At 32.2% G+C, this 25,757-nt stretch overlaps 1 protein-coding gene across 2 annotated transcripts in view; it reads right to left on the bottom strand.

Annotated features, from left to right (window-relative positions):
* LOC130901634 (uncharacterized) overlaps window positions 1-25,757 on the bottom strand; it is an 88,157-nt gene that overhangs the window by 15,403 nt on the left and 46,997 nt on the right. For both annotated transcript variants that reach the window (XM_057813137.1, XM_057813138.1), the window contains exon 2: window positions 416-621. In XM_057813137.1, the coding sequence (XP_057669120.1) occupies window positions 416-621 (206 nt within the window). The remainder of the gene's footprint in view (window positions 1-415; window positions 622-25,757) is intronic.

The following is a 25,757-nucleotide window of genomic DNA, read 5'->3' as shown; positions in this document are numbered from 1 at the left end:
CTATGAGTTCGTCAACGTTAATAGTTTTAAATATTTTTGTTAAATGGGTATAGAAATATTTACCAAAAAGTAACTCGAGAGCTGCTCAGTACTTAGATCTCTTTGGAATAGTAGAAATCCAGTCGAAGCAGCAATTCCGAAAGAGATATTCAATGCCGAATCGGCCGGAACAAGAAGGCAGTAATAAAAATGATAGTGTAGAGGCCAGGTTTGTTTAAAAAATATTAAAAATGTATGAGCAGCTGTCTAAGATGAACCACTGGAAGTCGTTATTAGTGATGGTCAAAATTCGGTAACGGATTGTCGTGGTGACGATAATTTCCCCCAATTCAGTACTGAAAACTGATTCCAATCCAATAGTAATGATAAATATTGATATACACGTATCACTAATTTAAATATATGTTTAACTTACATCAACAGTTACTCCTGGTAGGGGAAACACTTGAGTACTGGGAAGTTCTTTCGGGATGTATCTGTAGAATTCCTTAGAACCTTTATACCACTTCAACGTGTACAAAGGTTCATTTTCCAGGTCGTATTTACATTGGAGCGTGACTGTATCGAAACGTTTCACCGCAGTAGGGATTCTGACTGAAACTTGTCTGACAGCTATTACATCTGAAACAAAAAATGTTACTGAAAAAAAATAGCATCGTAAGTTTATGAGATATTTATATAGAAATTTTGATGGTGCCACATTTCTTTCAATGTAGACTTTATCCTCGAGATCTGTGAGATCAAATCTTGAAGTATCTGAATTATAGCTTGCGGTCATAGCTCTCTTAAATTTGTAGTTTCTCTAGAAAGATTTATTCTTGCAGCATCATAATTTCTTGCACAGTTTCTTTATTGCAACTTTTTTCTTGTATTAACTAGTTCGTCATTATTTACTTCTTTTAATTTCTTGATTTTCAATTTTTCTTGAGCGTGTTTCGATTCAAAGTCAATCCTGTTCACAGCGACAAACTGTTTTCTTTTGAAATATTTCTTCTACATTAACGACAATAGGTTTTTACACAAATGAAAATTTCATTAGAGAAAAACCAATTAGCTTTCAAAACGAATTAAGAAAAAACAATCAATTCACAATTAATGGAATGAAATAGTGTAGTAACCAAAAGAAAAAAGTAGTGTGGAAAGGAAAAACGTATTGAAAGTTATTATGTGGCCATCACAGTCGCCCGATCTCTATCCGATTGAGTTGTTGTAAAACGAATTAAGCAAGTCAAAAAGCAGTGTCCTACGTCGACGTCATATCTTTGAAATCTCCTAAAAAAACGATTAGAAATGAAGAAACTACTATTATTCGTCATTTTCTTATCTATATATGTCCTTCAATATATGAATATCAAAATCGATCGTATTTATTTCTTGCAAAACTATAGGGTCGGCGAAAACTTTAACTGCAAATTTTGTATTCAAATTATAGAAAAAACAAAGACTTTCGGCGGTGGGGAACACAGAGGAAAATAATCTCATCTAGAGACCATACCAGAAAAAAGAGAAAGATATAGGTAAACATTTCTCAAATCCTCTCAATAAAACGACCCAGGAAATTCCAAGTAACCTTCTTAATGTCAAAATAGCATACAATTAAATTAATTCTATCCAATATACCTGATTTTGGTGAAACCAAAAACCTTCTACCTGATCTTTATTTCATTTTTGAACGAACCCAGGTGAGGGGTTTAGAATCATGGAGAAATTCATTCTGTTGGGAGTCCACAAAGCGATCAGATTTCGAAATTTGAGATCTCTGGAGATAGTAAATTAAAGTTATTTTGTACTTTGTTTATTATGCTATCTCTCCACTATCCTTGACCATATCAGTATTATACAGATTGTCAATTCGAAAATGAGATTTTAAATATAAAGAAGAAATAGCACCAGGTCAAATCCAGCAATGTTCAATGACTGTTTATCTGAAAATAGTAATTGGTTGATGATGGACACTCAAAGTAAAAATGTTACTTTTGAAAATTCGTGTAGATAGGTAGCAGTAGGTTCGATTTACAGTTAGGATTGCAAACAGGCGACCCATCCTGTCTAAACCAGGATAACGAAACTGAAGGGTGCTAAACAATTATTAGCACCAAATAGAGTTCTCGTGCATCATTTTCGATATATAAGGTATATTGATTCAGGTCAATTTTATATTTTGACTTCGTGATATAACAAACTTCTCAATTATCCTTCTTCGCGTTTTATTAAAAAGTAAATTTCCTGAAAATTCACCCTAAAATAAATAACCTGGATTTCAACCTCTTTTTCCTTTGTTCAACCGCCACCGCTTCGAGATAAGTATATTATTACACCATCACCTTTGTATAAGGGCCATAGTCTTGTTGAATAAATATTGCGTTTGCGTTTACCCCATAGTCGAATATATCACTTCAATATCCTTAGAATCCTCATTTAGTTTAACTGAAGGGAATCATGATCATTAATCACTTTGTTTGAAGGAAAATAAAGGGTATCGATTTAGTTTATTAATGAAGTTTTTTATTATCTTTTCATCACATTATTTCAAGCTATGTATAGAATTTCTTTGGTTATAATACACTAGAAGATTTGCTTCGTAGCTGAATTATATTGACATAGATTGACCCCAATCATATTCGAAGTCATTCCATTTTCTACGAAGAGCAATTTGGAGATGAATTCAAGTGACTATGAGGAGTATAACGATGTATAACAACTCCCAATTCAAAACTGTGATTCCCAAGTATTTGGTAACAGTATCAAAATGAATTGGTCACCAAAAAATGGAACAAATAGAATCACAGCCTCTAAGGGTACTTCCGAGCAGTTGGAGCCCCATTATCAAGGGAAATTAGTTCAGTGCTGGCGTGGAAATTAATTCCACTCCAAATCATAACTGACTTACTTTCGAAATTTCGCGATTCTCGAAGTGTACACTGGTTAAATCGCTTCCAAGATCGTTTCCATATTCTGTATTGATCATCTGAGTAGTATAGACTAAATCGAGACTCATCTGTGAATAAATAAGTTCCCCATTGCCCAATGCCGACAGCCTAATAAATCTATTGGCGGAAACGCCTAAATTTACCACGTTTCAACATCACGAAGTTTGCAAAAATGTTTCTACGGATAAAACTGATTTGAACTAAACTAAACTGATCAAAAAATCATTATATGAAATAAAATTTCGTTGAAATTATGAAAGAGAAATGACAATTAACAATCAGAATATTTTTTACATTCTATGGGTTTATTTGCAACCGAGTGCTAGATAATCAAACATCTATGATGTCTTGGTAAGGCTTACATTCAGTGATGCAGCCTCTTATATCTCATATTAGGTCTATTGGCCAACTTTTTTTCAGTCTTTTCGCGTTTCGTGGCGTTAACAACTCCTCTAGTAGTGGGTTTCTATAGTTTTGTGGTATTTGATGATACTTTTTTGGATAACTTCTTGAACAGGTCCACGTGAATGTTGTGATTTGTTATATACCATGAAGCATCTACTGGGATCTCTGAATTATATTTGAATTAGATTTGGAAGCGCAGCCCCACAGCTCTATTCCATATGTCCTTATAGGCTTGATGGCAGATTTATAGATAAGGACTTTGTTTTCAAATGAAACTTTGGATTTTCTTCCTATCAACCAACGTAGTTTTTTATCTAGGTGGATTCCTAAGTATTTGGCACTATCTGCTTGTGGTATTTCCGTATTACATTTATTGATTTGGTCCTCCATTTAGGTAGCAACTCCTGTAATTATGTATATATTGAAGCTAAAATATTTTACAGTTTCGTTACTAAATAGTCACACTTCGAAGTTCCTTTCGTCGACTCTTCATAACGTACGTTGGTACTAATTAACTAAATTGCGGTCTAATTAAATCAACAAATCCATCTAGCGATAATAAGAACTTTTCGAAAGTTGGTTGATTACAAATTTTAATTTCGTTATAACTAGAAGATATTTTATTCACCGCACCAGAAAATGTTTGGAGCATGACCTAACAACATCTGTGTTTGCCAGAATTATATTATCCAAGGGCTTCAGAATCTCATTAGAAAATTTGAATAGTTTCCGGAGAGGTCCTTGTCGGCTGAGGTAGACAAAAGAGAAAATAGCTTTCTGCTCTTTATACGTATAATATCCAACAAGTGTAAATTTGTTTCTCTTTATTTGTTAATCCCTTTTCAACTTTCATTTTCGTGATGTTCATAATTTTTATAATCAGATATAAAATTAGTTTGATAGTGATGCTTATAACATTTATATATATACTGTTTTTACTGATACTATTAATTAATTATTAATCTGTGTAAGATGTTCAAGAACTGAAATAGTCAACGAGGACTGGTTCCAGAAAGAGAATAGTTAACTCTTCGTAAACGAAAACATCAGCTGATATGGTGTATCCTTGGAAATCCACAACGATCAAGGAAGAAATTTCGAGCGCCATAAGTTCCAGGAAATCTGTGACAAGCTGGGAATGAAGAAGATAACCGCATCATATCCACAATAAACAAAGAATGAACAGGATTAGTTTCTATCCCTATTTGTAATGGCTTATCGATCTGCTATGGTAAAATGCCTGCGAACATTTTGTTTGGACAATATTATCTGATCCCATTGAGAAGATCGAAGGTCGATGTACACGAATTGGTTCGATCAAATCTTCAAGCTTAATCAAGAAAAGTATCAATGATGTTATCTACCGTTCAAGCAAGAACCCCAATGAAAAACCGAAAGTAGTCCACCAAAATCGAAGGAGATTTGAGCTGTAGTCAACCACATTCAAGAGGAGTTTTTAAATAATTTATGTATGCGTATGGAGGTGCCTGGAAGTTTGAGCAATTAGGGAAACTTCAAGATCACATTCCCGCCCCCGGTAAGTCACTGAGACTCAAACACAATTCACGATCGTCTACCTGGTAAGCAAAAACGAATTTCAAAATCGATCCATATATCGTAATGAGTGTGAGGAAAGCCGTTTATTCGAGAAATTGTGTTGAAATACAACGTGAAGAAACTACAGAAAAAAACTAAACAGCAGAAAGAAGGAAAATATTAGAAAATCAAAGAATAACTTCTGTGGAAAAGAATATACTAGGGAAAAAACGTAAAACAGAACAAGTTCAAGCAGACAGAGATGTTGCTGTAGATCAAAGGGACGAAGTTGAATCAAAAATGGAAATGTTTGGGAACCAAAGAATTCCTCGACAAGAAGAGAAAGCAGAGAAGCCTCCAAAGGAAAAATTTAAAGCCGAACAACTTCAAAGAGACAAACATTTAATTGATAAAGGAGTGAATAAAGATCAAAGAGACAAAGAGGACTTGAAAATGATTGTAGATAAAAGACCTCTTCAAGAAAAAGAGAAGCGTTTGGATGACGAATTCAAAACCAATGATACAAACAAAGAGGCAATGAAGAAAACAGTACTTGAAGATAGGGGAATAAAATCTATGGGGAAAAAGTTGTTGGAAGAGAAACCTGAACAGGTCCATAAAATTGAAATAATCACTGGAGAAAAGAATGTTGCTGAAGAACAAACTTTAACTGGTTATAAAGAAAAAAAGGATATAAAAGAGAAAGAAGATATAAAAGATATTCCAAAGAGGCTATTCAAGAGGAGTTTTCAAATAATTTATGTATGCGTATGGAGGTGCCTGGAAGTTTGAGCAATTAGGGAAACTTCAAGATCACATTCCCGCCCCCGATAAGTCACTGAGACTCAAACACAATTTAGGATAGTTTACCTGGTAAGCAAAAACGAATTTCAAAATCGATCCACATATCGTAATGAGTGTGAGAAAAGCCGTTTATTCGAGAAATTGTGTTCAAATACAACATGAGGAAACTACCTACGAATGAGACAGCGACTAACCAGTTGGATTTGCAAATATAGGTGATCTTCCAGGATACTAGTATTTACAGATTAATTTGTAGCTATACCCCATGAAGATGAAGCCCTGTTATTTATATAATACGGTAAAGTCCAAAAACTGATCCAATTAGTTTAATCACACAGTCCCGGCTTTACAAAAGTTCGAGGAGCAATTTCTTTCTAAGTAACTCGGCTCTATTCTATGTCAATTGATGTTTCTGGTACTTTTTATATTTCTGTGAAATCTGTTTATTTGATTTCGGACTATTTAGAATATTTCTGTGCCTGTTTTTATAAAAGACATTTTTATTTGCTTACAGAAAATTAGAGATTTCCATGAAATAGAAGGTTCTAGAAAATGAGGTATAAATAAGATATTTGAATGTAAATTCACCCCATTGTTTTGTAATTGAAATATGTTTGAACGAATGAAAATAACATTACATTATAACAAACTTTGAAGGATATATAAAATAAAGTATATCTTGTTATAAATTGCAATCGTTGACAACGCTGTTCAAAATGACATTTCTCTTTGTAAACCCGTTTCATATTTCTTCAGTATTTATATAATAAATCGGTAGCCGAGGCGTGGATTTACAAAAAAAAACACTATAATTATAACGTCCACAAACATCTTAATGTCAACACATAATTTATTATATTTAATATAACATAGTGTTATTTATTATGTGGACGGAAGAGTTTAATGGTACACGCTTTCGTACATCCCCATGAGTCCTTTCTAGCTTTAAGTTATCGTACATTCAGCTACGGTCTTTCCGGCATAATATTCCAACCGGAGGATTGTTGAGGAAGTATTCAGAAATTAGGAGGCACTCAAGTGGATCCGCCCTAGATATAGTTACTCAGGTGTATCTCTCAAGTCGAATTCTATTTTCCTTTCAACATTAATGTACCATAAATTTTAACTTGAGTTCAGGTGCACTTATTTCCAAAAATATGTATATGTAATAAGCAAATCAAAAAAGAGATGCAAAAGCAATGAAGAACGAGAATTAACTAAGCAAAAATAAATTAGGGAAAGAAATTACACAAAAGAAAAGACAAAAAGAAAGTTGAGGAGAGTTTCTAGATGAAATAAATAAAAGAATGCAATAATAAAGAAATAAAATAAACGATAAACAAATAGTATATTATTGTAATTTATCAAATATCAAATAATCAAGAATTAACAACTTAATAGACGCCATTTTGTCGTTCAGACAAACAGAAAATGTAGGAGTACCACACAGATGCAGATTCAAGACGATTTCTGTTTCGTTTTAAAAGAAAATGAAATCTTCATCGCCTGTACAAGGGGTATTCTGTTGCAGACTGTATCCAGAATTTAGCATTTTCGTAGTGGTAATGTGGTAAAATGAAATATCAAAGTGTACTAACTCTAATATACTACCAGCTTTCGAATCAATTAGTTAGGAATTGCGGTGTAATAAATTTTCTAGAAAACATTAGATTCATCGACAAAATTCAATCAAATGTTTTTCCCAGACGAGTTAGTACACTTTGGTGTTTAATTTGGTCACGTTCCCAATACGAAAATTCTCATATTCTAGCTGTGCAAAGAGGTGATTCCATGCGTGGAGTAGACATATTGAGACCACGGAATCGGATTATTTCCTACCAATAAACAAATAACCACTCTATCCCCGCCCTTCTTTCGATATTGGCTTCAAAGTTTAAGTCGAAACGTCGAGAATTTAAAAAAAAATATGGCCGCTGCATTTGAATGGTTAACATCGAACAAAGAAGTGTCCAGTATATCCATTACAAAAGATTTTATGAAAGAGACCACCGAATAGTTTTTTTTAATACCAAAATAGGGTTGGAAGGAGACAGGAGGAGTGGTTTCTTCACTGTAAGCAATTTGACAAAATCTGAACCTAACTTACAAGAATTTAGTCAAATGATTGGTGATTCTTCAACTGCTTAAAGTTAAGGCTGAGTAATCAATATCGTTAGAAAAATGTGAAATGAATACAATGCCGTCTACCCTCGTATAAGAGAAATAATTGTTAAATCCGGTCCTGGCATAATATGTGAAACTACAATTCCCCACCAGGATATTTACGGAATGAAATAATCTAATAAACAGTTGTCTCGTACCATCTTTATTAAAATACTAAACTATTTTATTTGGTCAGTCAGAAACGGACATGAAACATCCGGTCTCGAGACGTGCCAAGCTTGAAGTAACGCGACGACGGCTAAATAGGTTGGCGATGCGAATCAGCAGCCAACATCTGTTCCATTCGAAATACTAACTGTATAGAAAGATATTAATTCACGTTCTGTCAACAAAAAATATTCGATTGGTACTGGGATTGCTTCCTTAATAACTAGGGAGTCGATTCCGGGTATTTGTAGGCGTGTTATGGATACAATTGAATGAAACCCAGCACTATTTCCAGGAATTTCACGAATTTCATTACAAAATTGGTTATTTTTTGGTAGCACTAACCATGGTTTCACTTCATGAAATTTGATATCGGTACTAGTTAGAAATTAGACCAACTCCGTACTATCACTGTTTAGCGACTAGTTCTGCCTCTTCGTTTCCTTTTACTACAGTATGTGGAGGGATACTTACCTTGTATACAGAGTGTCCCACGACGACGAGTTAAAACTATCTGTTTATGGGCAAAATACTTAGAGTAGACTCATAAAAATTTCTACGTTTGGGTTTTCGGATACGTTCTTTTTAACTAAAATATCTTCAAAGACGGTGGACTTCCGATTCTACCGGAAGTCGACTTAAACTTTGTTATTTTATATAAAACACCCTGTATATTAATACATTTTTGAAATTAACGTAAAATTTGAGTATACTTTTGTCTAAAAACTTTTTTGGAAAAATGCATAGTTTTTGTGTTATTAATTCTTTTGTAAAAAATTTGACAGTTGCAGACCCATATAAATTATTTTCTTACGAGGATACCCTTAAAGATATGAAAATGGTTTCTATTAGGTTACTTTCAGCAAGATCACATGTATCTGAATCTATGCTGAAAAATTTTTTATTTTATACAGGTTGTGTAAAAAAAGTAATCAAAATTTAGCTTCATAAATATCAAATTTCTTTATTTCTTTTAAATAGGACCACTCGGTTTTTTCTATTTAAATGCATTTAGGGGTGGAAAATAAGGCAAATTCATGTTTATTTTCCTATACCTAAACTTTACCGTTATCCAGATATTAAATGTTTTCTGTAAATTTTTAGAGATGCATGTGTGGTCTATATTTTATTTTGACCCGTTGAAACAAGCACTAATAAATAAAAAATATTTTTCTTTATCTTGTCAAGGCCTGTAAAAAAATCAAATCAAATTGTACTTACTAATCCATTCCAACTTTTAGTCGTTTCCGAGATTATTGAGGTTTTAAATTATTATTATTATATTTTTCAACAAGTTTTAATATTTTTTGTACACTTTTAGTAGGCTCTGTAATAAATGACATTTATTTAACTGTCATTAGTCAATTGTTGATAATTTTGAAAATCGTTAAAATGCCTCGTTCTCAATTTAATAACGAAGATTTTTCAAAAAAAGTTTTTAGACAAAAATATAATAAATTTCACGTAGATTTCAAAATGTATTGAAATACACTGTGTTCTATTTAAAATAACAAAGTTGCAGTCATCTTTGAAAATATTTTAGTTGAAAAGATCGCATAGGAAAACCCAAACGTTTGATGACACAGCAATAAGTGTAAATATGGCAGCATTGGATTAATTAAAATTTAGTACTTTAATAATCATGTAAGAACTTATGGTGAAGTTTTTTTATGGAAAAAAAATAAATTTTACGATACGAAGATCCTCTAAGGTATACCATGTGGCTTCTAAAAAGTGTCAACTCTTCTCTATTAATTTACAGATTTGTACAATTGACCGTAAACTACAATTAGCTATAGCTCATTTGATAATGAATTTTTTCACGATGTCAAACTCCCAGTCATCCAGCATTTGGATCAGTTTTTAATTATTTAGGACAAACAAGACGCATTTCCTAGTGAAAGAACATAACAACATGTAGATGGATCGCAGGAAGATTATTGACGCTGTATCATGAAAATCGTTGAAAATCAAATGAGCTGTATAAAAAGTATTTACCTTGAATATTGGGGATGAAATTAGAAAAATAAAAAACGGATGCTTCAATCTATATCAAAGCTTCAACTACTTTAGTACGATAAAACAACAAACAAAAATTATTAACACAAGATCGTGATTATATATGACTTATATAAATTGTTCTGCATCCACACGACTTCCACTACAGTAAGAAAAATCATAAGTGGGTAACAGATAAGCTGTATTATAAACACCGCTTGACATAATGCAATACAACGTGCAAGGAATTGCATGCAAGTTTCTGTAAACAGTAAAAGTAAACAAATTCCTAACCTCAAATTTTATTTAATATTTTGCACCTAGTTTAACAATGAAAATAACGAAGCTGATCTGTCAAAAGTCAAAAGTTAGTGGATTGCAACTTGCATGCTATAAAAACGGCACAAAATCGATAATGTCAAGATCTTGCATGGAACAATCAAATGAACTTCATCTGCACATGCTTTTGATCAAGAAATATCGCGTCTTGGATTGCATTGCAGCTAGAAAATCTATTCAAAGGTTATCGGTAATTATTTTACAATGACAGTAAGGATGGATAGAAAAATTAGCAGTAACGACCAAGATTAAATTTAAGCTTTGATTTCAGACAAAAACACGCACAAATTAGGAGTTTAGTGTATGCGGAATGGTTTGTGGGATTAAGTGTTCAGTTAACCAAGAATAATTAGCCACCGTGGACTTTCCACGCTATAACGAAGCGGTTACTAAATCGAGTAAACAACACAATGATTATCGCGTGAATCTGTGAAAACGTCATTCATTGATGTTTGTAATTAAAAAACAAAATTAATCATGTCATTAATAAAAAAAATTATTTAATTTAACATAAAATTAGACAAAAAAGATTATGAATTTATCATATTTACAACGCGGTGTATAGATAAGCTATTTTAAAGTTACTCAACAAGTTAGACTAGATTCTCAGAGATTTTCGGTTATTGAATAAGCCTAGCAATAAAATTACGGGCACTGGTTTTAGAAATTTTGGAACTTGTAACTCAAAACAATTTTGAAACGCATATAACTTGAAAACTAAGAGGAATACGAAAAAACTACTCAAATAAAAAATGTAGAACACAAAATTTTCTACAAAAAAGGACTGCAGTCATTTTTTCGTTGGAGCTACTATTTCTGAGAAAATATCCCTCAACGCCGAAAGCCGGAGCATCACGAATTCCCATTAGAGCGAATTCAAACCAATTTACGTTCCAGGTGCTCATAGAAACTGCTTGGAATTATGGTTAAGATCTCTATTTTCTACTGGGGTAAGCTAGCATATTGTTCGACTTGGAAAATTTTCGAACATCTTGCGAGATAAAGATGTATGTTGTCCACATGAGCACTTGTAGTTTCAATGAATATATTAGATCACTCGCCATGTAAACAAGCAAATCCAACAGAAGATTTGTCGTTCCTGTTATTATCACAACACACATGAACTACATCCTGGTTTCAAATGAACCAACTTTTGAAAAACATGTGATGTTCGAGTTATTTTGGAGCGTTCAAACCCATTTTATAATGGACATTTTGAGGTTAGGAAAAAATTTAAACCTTTGTCCACTTTTGTGTTCCACATTTTTTATCCCGGCATTTTGTATATAAATCCTCTTGATTTTCGAAATATCCGCAATTCAAAATGTTTTTGAGGACATGAACCTATTTTACAGTGAAAATTTTTAAGTAACACAAACAGCTCACCGAGCAATTTGTAGAGAATTTTGAACTGTACATTTTTTGTTCCAGCACTTTTTTTCGAATTCCTCGTAGTTTTAGAGTTATTTTTAAGCATTCAAACTCATTTTATAATGGACATTTTGTAATTCAAAATGTTTTTAAGGACATAAATCCATTTTACAGCTTACAGACCAATCTGTAGAGAATTTTGAGATGTACATTTTATGTTCCAGCACATTTTTTGAAACCCATTTTACAGTGAAAATTTTGAAGTAACAAAAAAGCTCACCGAGCAATTTGTACTGCACATTTTTTGTTCTAGCACTTTTTTTCGAATTCCTCATAGTTTTTGAGTTATTTTGAGCGTTTAAATCCATTTTATAATGGACATTTTGAGGTTAGGAAAAAATTTAGACCTTTGTCCACTTTTGTGTTCCACATTTTTTATCCCGGCATTTTGTATATAAATCCTCTTGATTTTCGAAATATCCGCAATTCAAAATGTTTTTGAGGACATGAACCTATTTTACAGTGAAAATTTTTAAGTAACACAAACAGCTCACCGAGCAATTTGTAGAGAATTTTGAACTGCACATTTTTTGTTCCAGCCCTTTTTTTCGAATTCCTCATAGTTTTAGAGTTATTTTTGAGCGTTCAAACTCATTTTATAATGGACATTTTGAGGTTAGGGAAAAATTTAAACCTTTTTCTTATAGAATTTTGTGCTCCACATTTTTTATCCCGGCAGTTTGTATCGAAATCCTCTTAATTTTCGAGTTATAAGCAATTCAAAATGTTTTTGAGAACATGTACCCATTTTACAGCTTACAGACCATTTTAAGGTGAAAATTTTGAGGTTAGGAACCTGGGATACTTTTTTGTAGAGAAGTTTGTGCTCCACATATTTTTGCCGGCAATTTTGTTCAGAGTTGATAAACTAATTCAGTACCCCAAACCTAGAATTTAATAAAAACAAACCGCCCAATTTAATTTGAGGTTTTAGCTCAAAATCGCCTAATTTGCCTCTAGTATTATATATATTCCTTCTGAGTTAAATAATGTTTTCATGTGATGGTCAAGTCAATCTAAACTATTTAAACATAAAAGATTTTCAATATTGATGTGGTCACTATAAGATGTTGTTAGATTAGTCAATTTCGTAAGTAAGTCCTTTAAGTAACTTTTTACGAAAGAAAAGTTGAATCGCAAGTTTTGTTTTTGATAGGAAAATAGACTATAGTTATTTATAAAGAAAAAGTGTTGGTATTTCCTATGTTTATAGGGCAAATTTAATGAATAAACGGTATTTGACTAAGTTGACTAACAACCCGTCGTCAATAACAATCAATACCGTTTTGGTAATTGTTAATTACGTCATTGAAAACAGTGTTAAAATGTAGTTATTGATCACAATATGGAAAAAAGAAATCGCTATAAAGTATAAAAATTTTCCAAGCAATAACTTTCTATTTTTTTATTGGCTGAGTATACAACAAACAATGTTAAAACCTTTGTAAAATTGTTGGTTTTTCTCATACCATAATTATTCTGAACAAAAATAAAAAAAATATATACCCTAATCAAGTATAGAATCCTTTTTTATATGAAAAACATCTTTCCCACAATTCTTGACAGATGATAAATTATTTTGGTGAAAAACCCTTTTGTACATTCCTGGAAGAATTGGTTATGACCGGAATTTAAGGGATATAAAAAGTCATGGAGAATAATGCCTCTTTAAATAATTACCTAGAAATTTATTACAATACACCAACGAAATTATGTTATGATAGATGGATGAGGATCTTCAAACACCGTGATAAGCATTAAATAGTCATTCAAATTCAAAAATTTCATTCTCTTAATTCTCTAAAAGATACGAACTATCTTTAAAACCAGTATAAACTTAGTGGTTAGAAATATTGAAGAATCTATTTTATAATCTCAGCTAAATATATGAAAAGTGAAAGAAAAAATTTATTTTTATCGATTTCATCCATACATATATTTCCCTATAAGAAATTGAGATAATTTCCAACACCTAGACTCTATCTAAGACATAGGATTTCCCCATTCCTATGTAAGGTTTTATTACTACTGATCTCACCATATATACAGGGTATTTCTAAATTCAAAGGAGAAAATTCACGAAATTGAGATGAACTTCTTTTTCTAAGCTCTCAGTAATCCTATAAGCTTAAAATTCCGTAATTTTCTTGCACTCGTGAAGAACTAACTACAAATATTTATTTAATAGTCCTGTTAAATTATAAGGGGGTTAAATTAGCACCCCTCACTTTATTTCATATTAAAACTTCATATCAAGATGAAGATTTATGGAATAAAATTATTTCAAATCCTTGTTTATTTAAAAATGTCTTTCAATGTCATATATTTTCTCAAAATCAATAGCTGGAAAGGAAAAAATAAACACCGTAATTTATAATTTTCATAATAAAAGCTTGAAATAACCAGCCAAAATAGCTGGCTAGCAAAAATTGAATTCTAGTTACCACCTTTTAAAGGGGATATCTCGAAAACCATCCCTACACCAACACACACGATTACACTGTCTGACGCGTATTTCGATAACCAAGTTACCCTCTTCGGAGACTGAAAGTAAACTGATATCTTGACTTACCTGTTTTATATTAAATTTTCTCACCAATAAATCCGCGAAAATTAATTCCAATGGGAGAAAACTCCTTGGAGGAAATCTTCACATTCATTCCTTGACTACTAAAGTAAAGAGTGGCTGTAAGGAATTGGCCATTTCTCCCTATTTAAGCTAATCTTACTTCTAGCAATTTCAATGCTTTCAAATGCATCCAACAATTTATTATTGGATATATTTCTTAAAAATTTTATAGATGGGTAAATTTAGTATAAAACATTAGATTTCAGTTTACCTCCTGTCTCTGAAGACGATAAGTTGCTTATCGAAACGCGAGGAATCACCTCCTGCGTTTTGTCGCAGGAATTTAGATACACCCCGTATATTTTTCAAAATATGTGACTATTAGATAAACACAAAAAATTTTATGGAAAATTCCGAAAACCTTGTGCATTTGAAAATGTTCTATGACTTATTTTAATAAATCTTGTGTATTTCGAAAAATTCGCTGATCTTGATGACCATTGTACTGTATCACTTTGTCCAATTGCAGTCTCCTACAAATATTTCTTCGATATATTCTTACAATCTTCAACTGATTAACCTATACTGAATTAAATATGTATGCCCTAGCTGGGAGGTTTTTAGGTAAGATGGTAAGACCTGTGAAATTTCAATTAGCCCCAACTTGAATGTGATTTAATTCTACTCTGATTTTATTCCTTGTATCTATCATATCTGTTGTTGTCTGACAACCAAACAACAGAACTGTCTCGAAGAACGACACTAGGATGGGCTTCGTTTGGTAAATTGCGAGATGTGTTCAAAGGAGATGCGCCTTAAGAGAAAAGCCTTTAACCAATGCGTCCTCCCAGTCCTGACTTATGCAAATTACACAGCGTTAAATGGAAAGGTCTATGCTCGGCATCATTATCAGGGATGGAATAAGGAATGACGAATTGCGCAGTCGATCTGGATTTAAAGATATCATAGATCAAATACTGAGACAAAAATCGCGGTGGACAGGACATGTTGCAAGGATACAAGATAACCGATTGAGAGAAAGAATTCTAGATTGGAGACCGACAGACAGACGAAATCCAGGAAGACTCCCTACGAGATGGATTGGTGATATTAAAAGAATATGGATAAATTGAGTAGCAACCGCTGAGAGCGGAGAAAACTGGAAGCATTTGGAGGAGGCGTATGTCCAGCAGTGGACGAGATAAGGCTGAATGGTGATGATGATAATGATGATCTATTATATCAGCTGATCAATTTTGATTAACCTTGTGTACAAAATATTCCTCAAGTCTGGATACCTGGTGTCAATATTCTATGCCGATATTATCTTCAACAGATTGACAGCGTAGCTCAGTCTGTATATATTCTGTAAAACAATTCATTCCTCTTTCTATTATCTTTGTTCTGGTAACTAAAACAAGCCTAACTTTTAAGTTACGTTCAAAGTAAATTATCGAATCTTGCTTTTGTTTACACCCAGGGGTCTTGGGATTAAAAAGGACTTAATGAACTAAGGTTGAATTAACCTGCTTTTCAACTTATTAAAACTATTCCCGTTAGCTGGTAATTAGAATGCTGCTTCCTCTATAATGAGATCAAAAAGAAAAGGATATAATAGACTCGTAATTGCAGTTTAAATTTTAATAAAGGAGAAAAAATATACACTGACTTACTGACAGATAAAAGCAAATTATAATTGAATCATGAATTCAAAATATGGAACAAACATTAATAAAATATTTAATAATCATGAAAGATCTCTCTGTTGTCCTCTTTGCAGATGGAACAAAATGGTGGAAGCACAAAAAACTCAAAGATGATTTTGCTAAAATTGTGATGAATCTTCAACAGAATGTCTAAGCAGTTTCAGACCAGACAATGCGTTCTTTCGATATGCCTATTGGCAGTGAACGAATTATATCGTGGAACCACTGAATCGATCCCAGCGCTTGATGATGTCAAATCATGTTCTTAATACCTATAAACACGTAAAAATTGTTGACTGCAAAATACAGATAGAAAAGAAAAAATAAATGGATAAATGGATAAAAGCAGTAAGGATAAATGCTCAAGAAATGTACCAGGTGAAACAACGCTACGAAGAAACGACGTTAGTTCCTTATAATCGGAGGTAATTGAAGCTAAAATTTGGAATAAACATTGTAAACATATTTTTCTTTTAAATAATTCAATTTCAGGCTTGAAAAAAATCTCCTTGAAGCGCCTATTCCTCTTCCACCCCAACTTATTTTTACAAGATGAGGCACTTGGTTGGAAGCCTTTTTGTTGATAGTTGATTTGATTTCATAATTGTCTGAAGAATCTCCCTAATGCCTTATTACAAAAATCTTAGAAAGCTTTTCAAAATATCACAGGCAAAACGGAAAACATTTTTTAAAAATCCAAAAATGTGATTCGAGAAAATTTGGATTTCAATTTCTTAGCCAAGTAGCTAATTCTTTCGAGGGAGAATCTATTAAATCCATTGATTTGGATCCTCCATAATTTTTTTGCATATTTTTGTACATATTTTGACTTGATAATTTGGATATTTATGCACATATTTTGGGTTGTCTATATTTGAGTTTTCTTAGTAATGATACTCGATCACTCACCTAAACCGCGAAGCCTGTCCTGTTCGGATGTTAATAATATGAATGCGCCAGTTATAAAGTGATATTTCTAGTTTTTAAAGGTTATTTACGTCATGTTGTGACCGTTAATATAAAGTCAAAGAAGGCCTTTTTATTTTTATTTGTTTACGGAGTTTTTGATCACTCTCTATATGTTTATAATGTACTCTAACACCCATAGAAGTTAGTGAATAATACCATGTCATAGTGAAGACATCGAAATAGCGAAAAATAAACAGGCGTGTTCAAATAAATTAGTAAGTTAAGAACGAGATAAATTATTAGTAATAAGCTTTAGGGCATTGTATAGTGAATAGTGACTAGCTTAGTGTATAAATGAATTAAGTAAGTGAATAAATACATATAATACTTTTTTCGAATATTTTTATTAGTATTTTTGGAAATATTTTCTTTCCAGAAATGTTGGCAATCTTATAAACTCATCACAAAAGGCACTCGTATAGTTATTGTTCATGCAGGCAGTGAATTAAGATTCATTATTTCATTTCGTTATAAATCAAATTTCGAATTTTATAATGGGTAGAAAAAAAACTCTAAATTTTCTTACAAGCTTGCGTTGAATAAGCTCACAATAAACTTCTAAAGAAAATTACGATATGATTTTGAATTTAAATAAAAGTATTATTAAATTGAGTTAAATCTAATTAAAAAGACGAAAAGGACTATAAACAATTAGGCCATTGACTTTCTTTCTTACAAAATGAATAATAGTAGACCAAATGTATTCTCAAAGCTACCAGGAACCATTTTTCAAACTCTCCATTCCGGCAGAGAATTTTCATTATCAATCTACTTAATTTGATCTAATTTTTCTTGAGCGAATTAATGCCGAAACTTTGTGGCAAACGATGAAAAAAGAAAATAGACCGAGATTTTCTTATTAAAGGCGGAAAATTCTCAAAATTACAAAAAATATATATTAAAACCTGTCAGAAAAAAATTGGACCAGCTGAATGCTAAAATTTGCTAAGTGAATATACCAGGACACGAATCAAAACATTAATGTTTGTCATTACGAATACAATGGCAATTTAGAAATTGATTGAGTAATTTGGTGATAGTGAATGTTTAAACCCCAGACAACCCTCGTAAAAAGCCATTCCTATTCATCCCCTAATAATTTGAGACACAAGTGAAGTGAAAAAAACTCGATAAGCAATCAATATTTCCATATTTCGTGGAAATTATGGACGATAATAGTCAATCAATAATGTTTTCCAGAGTATCAATCTCTAGTTGAAAAGAAAAATGTGTTAACGACACCATATTGTGGAATATTCAATAAACCTTTTATCATGGGAAGTTGGGATCCACTTCAATAATTCACTTGAAAACTTTTCTAACATGTCATGAATACACTTCTTTGAATAAGATTATACGCGCACTAGGACAGTAAAAAACGACAAGCTTGTTATAATGCTACTTCAATTTTGACATAATGGAAACATGTTTCCTGATTTCTGGATGAGAATTTAGATGTAGTCCTACAGTGAAATTTCTATATGATTAATTGAAAATCAATAGATTTCTATTCTATGTTTATTATTTTATTGAATGACACTACTAACAGAAAAGTCATTACTGCTGATGATCACGAGTCATGGTTTTATGGTTATGTCAAATCAAACATTAAATCATTGTTAGTTTTTTGATGCCAAGGATGTAATTCGTGCATAGTTTGCTCACTCAGGTCATAAGGCCCTATTTTTTCATCATGACAGGAGCTTTCAGATATTTTTGCAATTGATTACAAAAAATTATGCCGAAGCTGTTCCAATGTTGGAAACAGCTTACGAAGATCACATCATTGGATAAACTCAAGTGTAGGAGTGGTTTGCATGTTTTTAAAAAGGCGACTTGTCGAATAATATCACACCTCGTTGTGAACGCCTATTAACTAGCCAATTCCATATCAAATTCTCAAAAAATTTTCTTGTACATCATGAGTTTGCTTCGAAGCTTGTTACTCGGACTCTGACTGACAATAATAGAGAAGATAGAGTTTAAACATGTCGTGCTTTGAAAAAACTGCTTGGAATTGTTTCAGATTTGCTGTCAAAAGTCATTACTACTGATCATCACGAGTCATGATATAATGGTTATGTTAAATCAAATATTAAATCAGTTTTTTGATACCAAGAATGTTGTTACTTGTCACAACTCATGGAAAGACTCCAAGCATTGAAAAGGTCAAGAAAAAATCGAAGAAGAAGCTGTCAGCCATTTTATGAGTACAAAAAATTATGCCGAAGCTGTTCCAATGTTGGAAACAGCTTACGAAGATCACATCATTGGATAAACTCAAGTGTAGGAGTGGTTTGCATGTTTTTAAAAAGGCGACTTGTCGAATAATATCACACCTCGTTGTGAACGCCCATCAACTATCCAATTCCATATCAAATTCTCATAAAAATTTTCTTGTACATCATGAGTTTGCTTCGAAGCTTGTTACTTGGACTCTGACTGACAATAATAGAGAAGATAGAGTTTAAACATGTCGTGCTTTGAAAAAACTGCTTGGAATTGTTTCAGATTTGCTGTCAAAAGTCATTACTACTGATGATCACGAGTTATGATATAATGGTTATGTTAAATCAAATATTAAATCAGTTTTTTGATACCAAGAATGTTGTTACTTGTCACAACTCATGGAAAGACTCCGAGCATTGAAAAGGTCAAGAAAAAATCGAAGAAGAAGCTGTCAGCCATTTTATGAGTACAAAAAATTATGCCGAAGCTGTTTCAATCTTGGAAACAGCTTACGAAGATCACATCATTGGATAAACTCAAGTGTAGGAGTGGTTTGCATGGTTTTAAAAAGGCGACATGTCGAATAATATCAAACCTCGTTCTGAACGCCCATCAACTATCCAATTCCATATCAAATTCCCCAAAAATTCTGCTTGTACATCATGAACTCTTTTTAGAGAGTTTCAACAGAAGATTTAGGACCAAAAAGTTTGCTTCGAAGCTTGTTACTCGGACTCTGACTGACAATAATAGAGAAGATAGAGTTTAAACATGTCGTGCTTTGAAAAAACTGCTTGGAATTGTTTCAGATTTGCTGTCAAAAGTCATAACTACTGATGATCACGAGTCACGATATAATGGTTATGTTAAATCAAACATTAAATCAGTTTTTTGATACCAAGAATGTTGTTACTTGTCACAACTCATGGAAAGACTCCGAACATTGAAAAGGTCAAGAAAAAATCGAAGAAGAAGCTGTCAGCCATTTTATGAGTACAAAAAATTATGCCGAAGCTGTTTCAATCTTGTAAACAGCTTACGAAGATCACATCATTGGATAAACTCAAGTGTAGGAGTGGTTTGCATGGTTTTAAAAAGGCGACATGTCGAATAATATCAAACCTCGTTCTGAACGCCCATCAACTATCCAATTCCATATCAAATTCCCCAAAAATTCTGCTTGTACATCATGAACTCTTTTTAGAGAGTTTCAACAGAAGATTTAGGACCAAAAAGTTTGCTTCGAAGCTTGTTACTCGGACTCTGACTGACAATAATAGAGAAGATAGAGTTTAAACATGTCGTGCTTTGACAAAACTGCTTGGAATTGTTTCAGATTTGCTGTCAAAAGTCATAACTACTGATGATCACGAGTCACGATATAATGGTTATGTTAAATCAAACATTAAATCAGTTTTTTGATACCAAGAATGTTGTTACTTTACACAACTCATGGAAAGACTCCGAGCATTGAAAAGGTCAAGAAAAAATCGAAGAAGAAGCTGTCAGCCATTTTATGAGTACAAAAAATTATGCCGAAGCTGTTTCAATCTTGTAAACAGCTTACGAAGATCACATCATTGGATAAACTCAAGTGTAGGAGTGGTTTGCATGGTTTTAAAAAGGCGACATGTCGAATAATATCAAACCTCGTTCTGAACGCCCATCAACTATCCAATTCCATATCAAATTCCCCAAAAATTCTGCTTGTACATCATGAACTCTTTTTAGAGAGTTTCAACAGAAGATTTAGGACCAAAAAGTTTGCTTCGAAGCTTGTTACTCGGACTCTGACTGACAATAATAGAGAAGATAGAGTTTAAACATGTCGTGCTTTGACAAAACTGCTTGGAATTGTTTCAGATTTGCTGTCAAAAGTCATAACTACTGATGATCACGAGTCACGATATAATGGTTATGTTAAATCAAACATTAAATCAGTTTTTTGATACCAAGAATGTTGTTACTTTACACAACTCATGGAAAGACTCCGAGCATTGAAAAGGTCAAGAAAAAATCGAAGAAGAAGCTGTCAGCCATTTTATGAGTACAAAAAATTATGCCGAAACTGGAAAGAGATCCGACTGGGTACTGATTCAGTTATATAAGATTATTGTCATTATAGTGTAAGTACCATTGTTTCAATGAGTAAATTGCAAATAAATAAATTAAAACAAATAGTTTGTATGAATTTTTTGTCCCCACACTCATGTATGGATGCAATGGAGGTCCATCTAATGTTGGTTTAATTTTTGATGATTTTTTTTTTATCATAATAATTTTTTTGTTTAAAGAACTCATATGTTTGCTTTAATAAATTTTAATAAACAAACTATTGGAGGGAATGAGCTTAAAATTTGGTTGCCGTCGTTAGGAAGATAGTACAATATAAAAATTTGATTTATGATGACATATAACCGTCAGACTGGGAACTATATCTTCACTCACAATCTATTTAATTTTTCATTTAAACTTTCGTTCCGTTTCGGATATTCCGATGAACCCTGTGGGGAATCTTTCAAGGCTTATGATATTTGACATTGTACGTTCTCTCGCGAGAATAATAAATTATTAGGACAGAAATTAGGTCCACGAGAAATTCCATTATACTTATAATAGCTACTTTTCATCCGAATAAAAATCATCAATTACAAATTATAATGAAGTTTGGGATTCATATTTCAAAGTAAACTTCCTACAAATTAATATTAATGAATTATAAGTAGCTTTAATGTTGAGAAAACTTCATGTTGCACAATGAAAAATTATTAATTGACTTTCGTTACTCTTGCTTTTACGACAAAAGGGATTCTATTCAAAATTATTTATATGAAGTTAAGTGGTATGTAATTTAATGCAAAAAAAAGTTCCTAAACGTAAATCAAGTTTCACTTAACTAATATACAATGCCATTGAATAAATTAGTGGAATTTGGAAAATGAATTATAAGTGTTTATAAGTTCACTACTAATATCTAATAATAGATGACATCGATTTGAACCCTATATGAAACATCAGCTCTTTTTAAATGTATTCAAAATTAATATTCATGATGTTTATAGCAGTTTTGGTATGTTATGTTCTCCTCTTATCTTCAAATCCATAGAACCAATGACAAGCCACTGGTAGGGAATATATAGTGGGAAAAACTGAATCAATCACAGCGCTCGATGTGGTCAAATTATCGTCAAATCATGCTCTTAATATAGAAAGTGGTAATCGAATAGAAAATGATTCATAATAGTTGTGCTGTTATTAAATTTTACATATTTCCAATAGCTACGTATAAATAAATATTTCCCTGATGATTTCCACCTAAACAATCATTTTTTTTCGGCACTGAATGTGTTTTGTAGAATTTTTCCCAGCCCACTACCGACGTATTTTGTTGCGAGGCAATTCTTGTTGTAATTGGGCGAGGGTTGACTTCTAATTACACCAAAATATCTAATTTTGTATCGTCGCTTAATCGTGATCTTCCAGATTTCGGAGCATGCATAATTTTTCACACAATCAGAATTTCAACGAACAAAAAGTCCACAAAGTTTTTTAAAAAATCGATATAATGACGTGAGAAATTTCGATTGAAAATTGGGGTGCTTTTTCGATACAAAGTCAAAATAAGGTAACAAAATGAATATTTTAAATGTTCACAATTTAGAAGATAAAAATAGAAAAAACTTTTTTTTATTTCAAAAATTATAGACACTAGAGGTTTACAGAAATAATTCTATGTTAATATCATATGCAATAGTCTTATCGTGTAATAAAATGTACAGAAGCAATGAACTTCTTGTAGAAAAAAAAATAAACACTTTCCAAATTCCGTAATCCTTATGAATGACTTGTAACCGCCAGATGTTTGCCAGCATATTAATAAATATAAAGCCGCATGAATGAATTCGGTGCACCTAATGAAAATAGTTGGTAATTTTCCAGAAGTGTCAAAAATAGTTTGTCGTAAGACACGAAATTTATTTTTGTCCATAGTGTATAAGATTCGTATAAATAAAATAAAACTGTTAATGAAAGTTTCTGATAATAATAATTAGGTATAGTAGTATAATTTTACATTATTAATTAGTTAAAGTATATATAGAGTAGTTAGAGCTGCATTTTTAATTACCATCCACAATAATTGAGATCTGACTCTTGCTACAACAGAGTGACTACTACGAATGGTCCTAGAAGTACCTGTCCTGACCTAGAGATGGCGCTAGTTCCTAGTTTAAACGAGACAGTACGACCTGCGAAGACCAGAAGTGCAATGGTCGACTAAATGAGGTGATAACTCCAGAGATGTTAAAGAAAATCCACAAAACGTCGCTGGATAATTGTAGACTGAAAGTGCGTGAACTAGCAGACATAATTTAGACATGAGAGAGCTGTGCGCCACGTTTATTCGCAATGAAACAAAAACAATATCGTGAAGATATTTTTGTTCCATTTACAATTTTCTCAGAAAGAATTTCCTACAAAGAGTATCTTGAAATTGTTTTACATAAGTCATTGCTGATAATTTACAGAGTTATTGTTGAAAATGTCATCAGCACTTTTACATAAATGTTTGTAAACGATTTTGAATAATTAAATATCGATTTTTTTTCATTGAATGTTGATTCATCGATCTTTCGGCGTTCATGAGGTCCTTCCAAATTTTCCACAAGAAGAAATCTTGTTGAAATATGCCCAAAACCACCATTCACCAAGAATTCAAGTACTTTTGTTGTTTTTTATTTGAAAAAATACAATTCATTTCTTTACAAGGCTGTATATAAGTTTTTAACACAACTGAAAAAAATCTTTTTTTAGAATTCATGATAAGGTGTTGTAGCAAGTTATCTATCCGGAAATGTCGGGTTTATATTTTGAAATTTTCAAAGCTCACTTGTTGATAAAAGTTCTGTATTTCGCTGGTATAGCTTTTGCTAAAAAGACTAGAAATTTTTTCCTACGACCGATATCTTACAGTCCTTTTACATAAATCATTGCTACTAATTTAAAAGGTTGATATACAAAGTGAAAACTATATATTACTGTATCGATTTATACACAAAAGTGCATTTTTCTGTTAAGGTTAAGAAGTAAACAGAAAACAACTTTTGTCATCGATTTATATCATTGTCATATATTTTAGTATACGTCAATCATCTTTGAAAAGATTAATGCTTACGTGATCGGCGCGAATAGAATCTAATACTCCCTTCAATTACCGTTGGCTTAGGAAAGATTGATTACCGAACAAAAACAAGTGATTCAATTTGAAAAGTTTCATCGTTAAAAACGGTTACTATCAGATATGGATCAGAAGCATTTTTAATAATAAGTTCCGAAGTTACCGTAGAACGAAATCAATTTATCTCATAAAATAAATTACTTTTTCGTCAACTTCAGTAAAACTTATGCTAGAACGCGTTCATTATGTTGCTGTGGGCTACAAGAAAAACGAAGCTTGCACTATAAGAATCGTATGTAGAGGGAAACCAGGCAAGTCTTTTGGCCTCGTCCAGTTAATTCGAAAAAAACATACTAAAGAACATTGTAATAACAAAACATATCATTTAAAATTTGTAATTTCAATTCTTTAGAAACATTTTCTATTTGTTATAAACAATTTAAACGACAATAAGAGAAGATATTAGTATTGTGGCTATACTATCCATCTTTCTAACCGAGATCCTTCAAAACTATTGCGATACAACTAACGGAAAGGGGAGAAAGTTCCTAGGAGTTTACTGTTGGATCCTTTAGATTTATTGTTGCAAACTCACGTAATTTTGACAACTTCTAGTCGAGTACAATTCTACTCATGTAATAAAGGACATCTGGATAATGTACTTTGTGAGTGTTAAATCTTGATTCGAGTTAGAAGGTCCTGAAGTTTTGTGTAGTCTAGCGTTTTCTATTTGCGGCTAACTTCGTCACACAACTTTCATAATATACAGTAGTAACTGCAGAAGTTGCTGATTTGTTGACTTTCTGAGGCATCAATTGTTTTTAACACTAACAAACATACTGTAGTTGAGGATAAACATGTTCATTAACATTATATTTCGATTTATGTTGACGCATAAACATCCAGCAGGATCGAAGGGTGTCGAGGGGTCGGAAGAAATCAACAATCATTTTATTATTGACCGGTAACATACAACGTATCACACTATTGAAACAATCAAAAAATTGTTATTGAAGAACCTGACACATCCTAATTACAACCCTGATGTCGCTCTATCTGCATTTCTTCTTTTTGAATAGCTACAGAAAGTTTGGAGACGTCGAAAATCTTTTACCAGAAAGTCATACACTAGATCATTATCATCTATTATTGACTAGTTATTTCGAAAAATCTCCGAATCCGTTAATTTTGTATTAGATATGCCTTATGCTATATCAGGTAAATAAACTGTTAGTAGTTAAAGTTCGATTGTGATTTAATATTATACACCAACTTCATTTATATTTAATGAACGAATTGATGAAATCATGACGCGAGAACGTAATTTATGAAAT

This window comes from Diorhabda carinulata, chromosome X (assembly GCF_026250575.1).
Source record: "Diorhabda carinulata isolate Delta chromosome X, icDioCari1.1, whole genome shotgun sequence".
Lineage (NCBI taxonomy): Eukaryota > Metazoa > Arthropoda > Insecta > Coleoptera > Chrysomelidae > Diorhabda > Diorhabda carinulata.
Note: the sequence above shows the minus strand (reverse complement) of the source record. Positions and strands in the feature narration are given on the sequence as shown.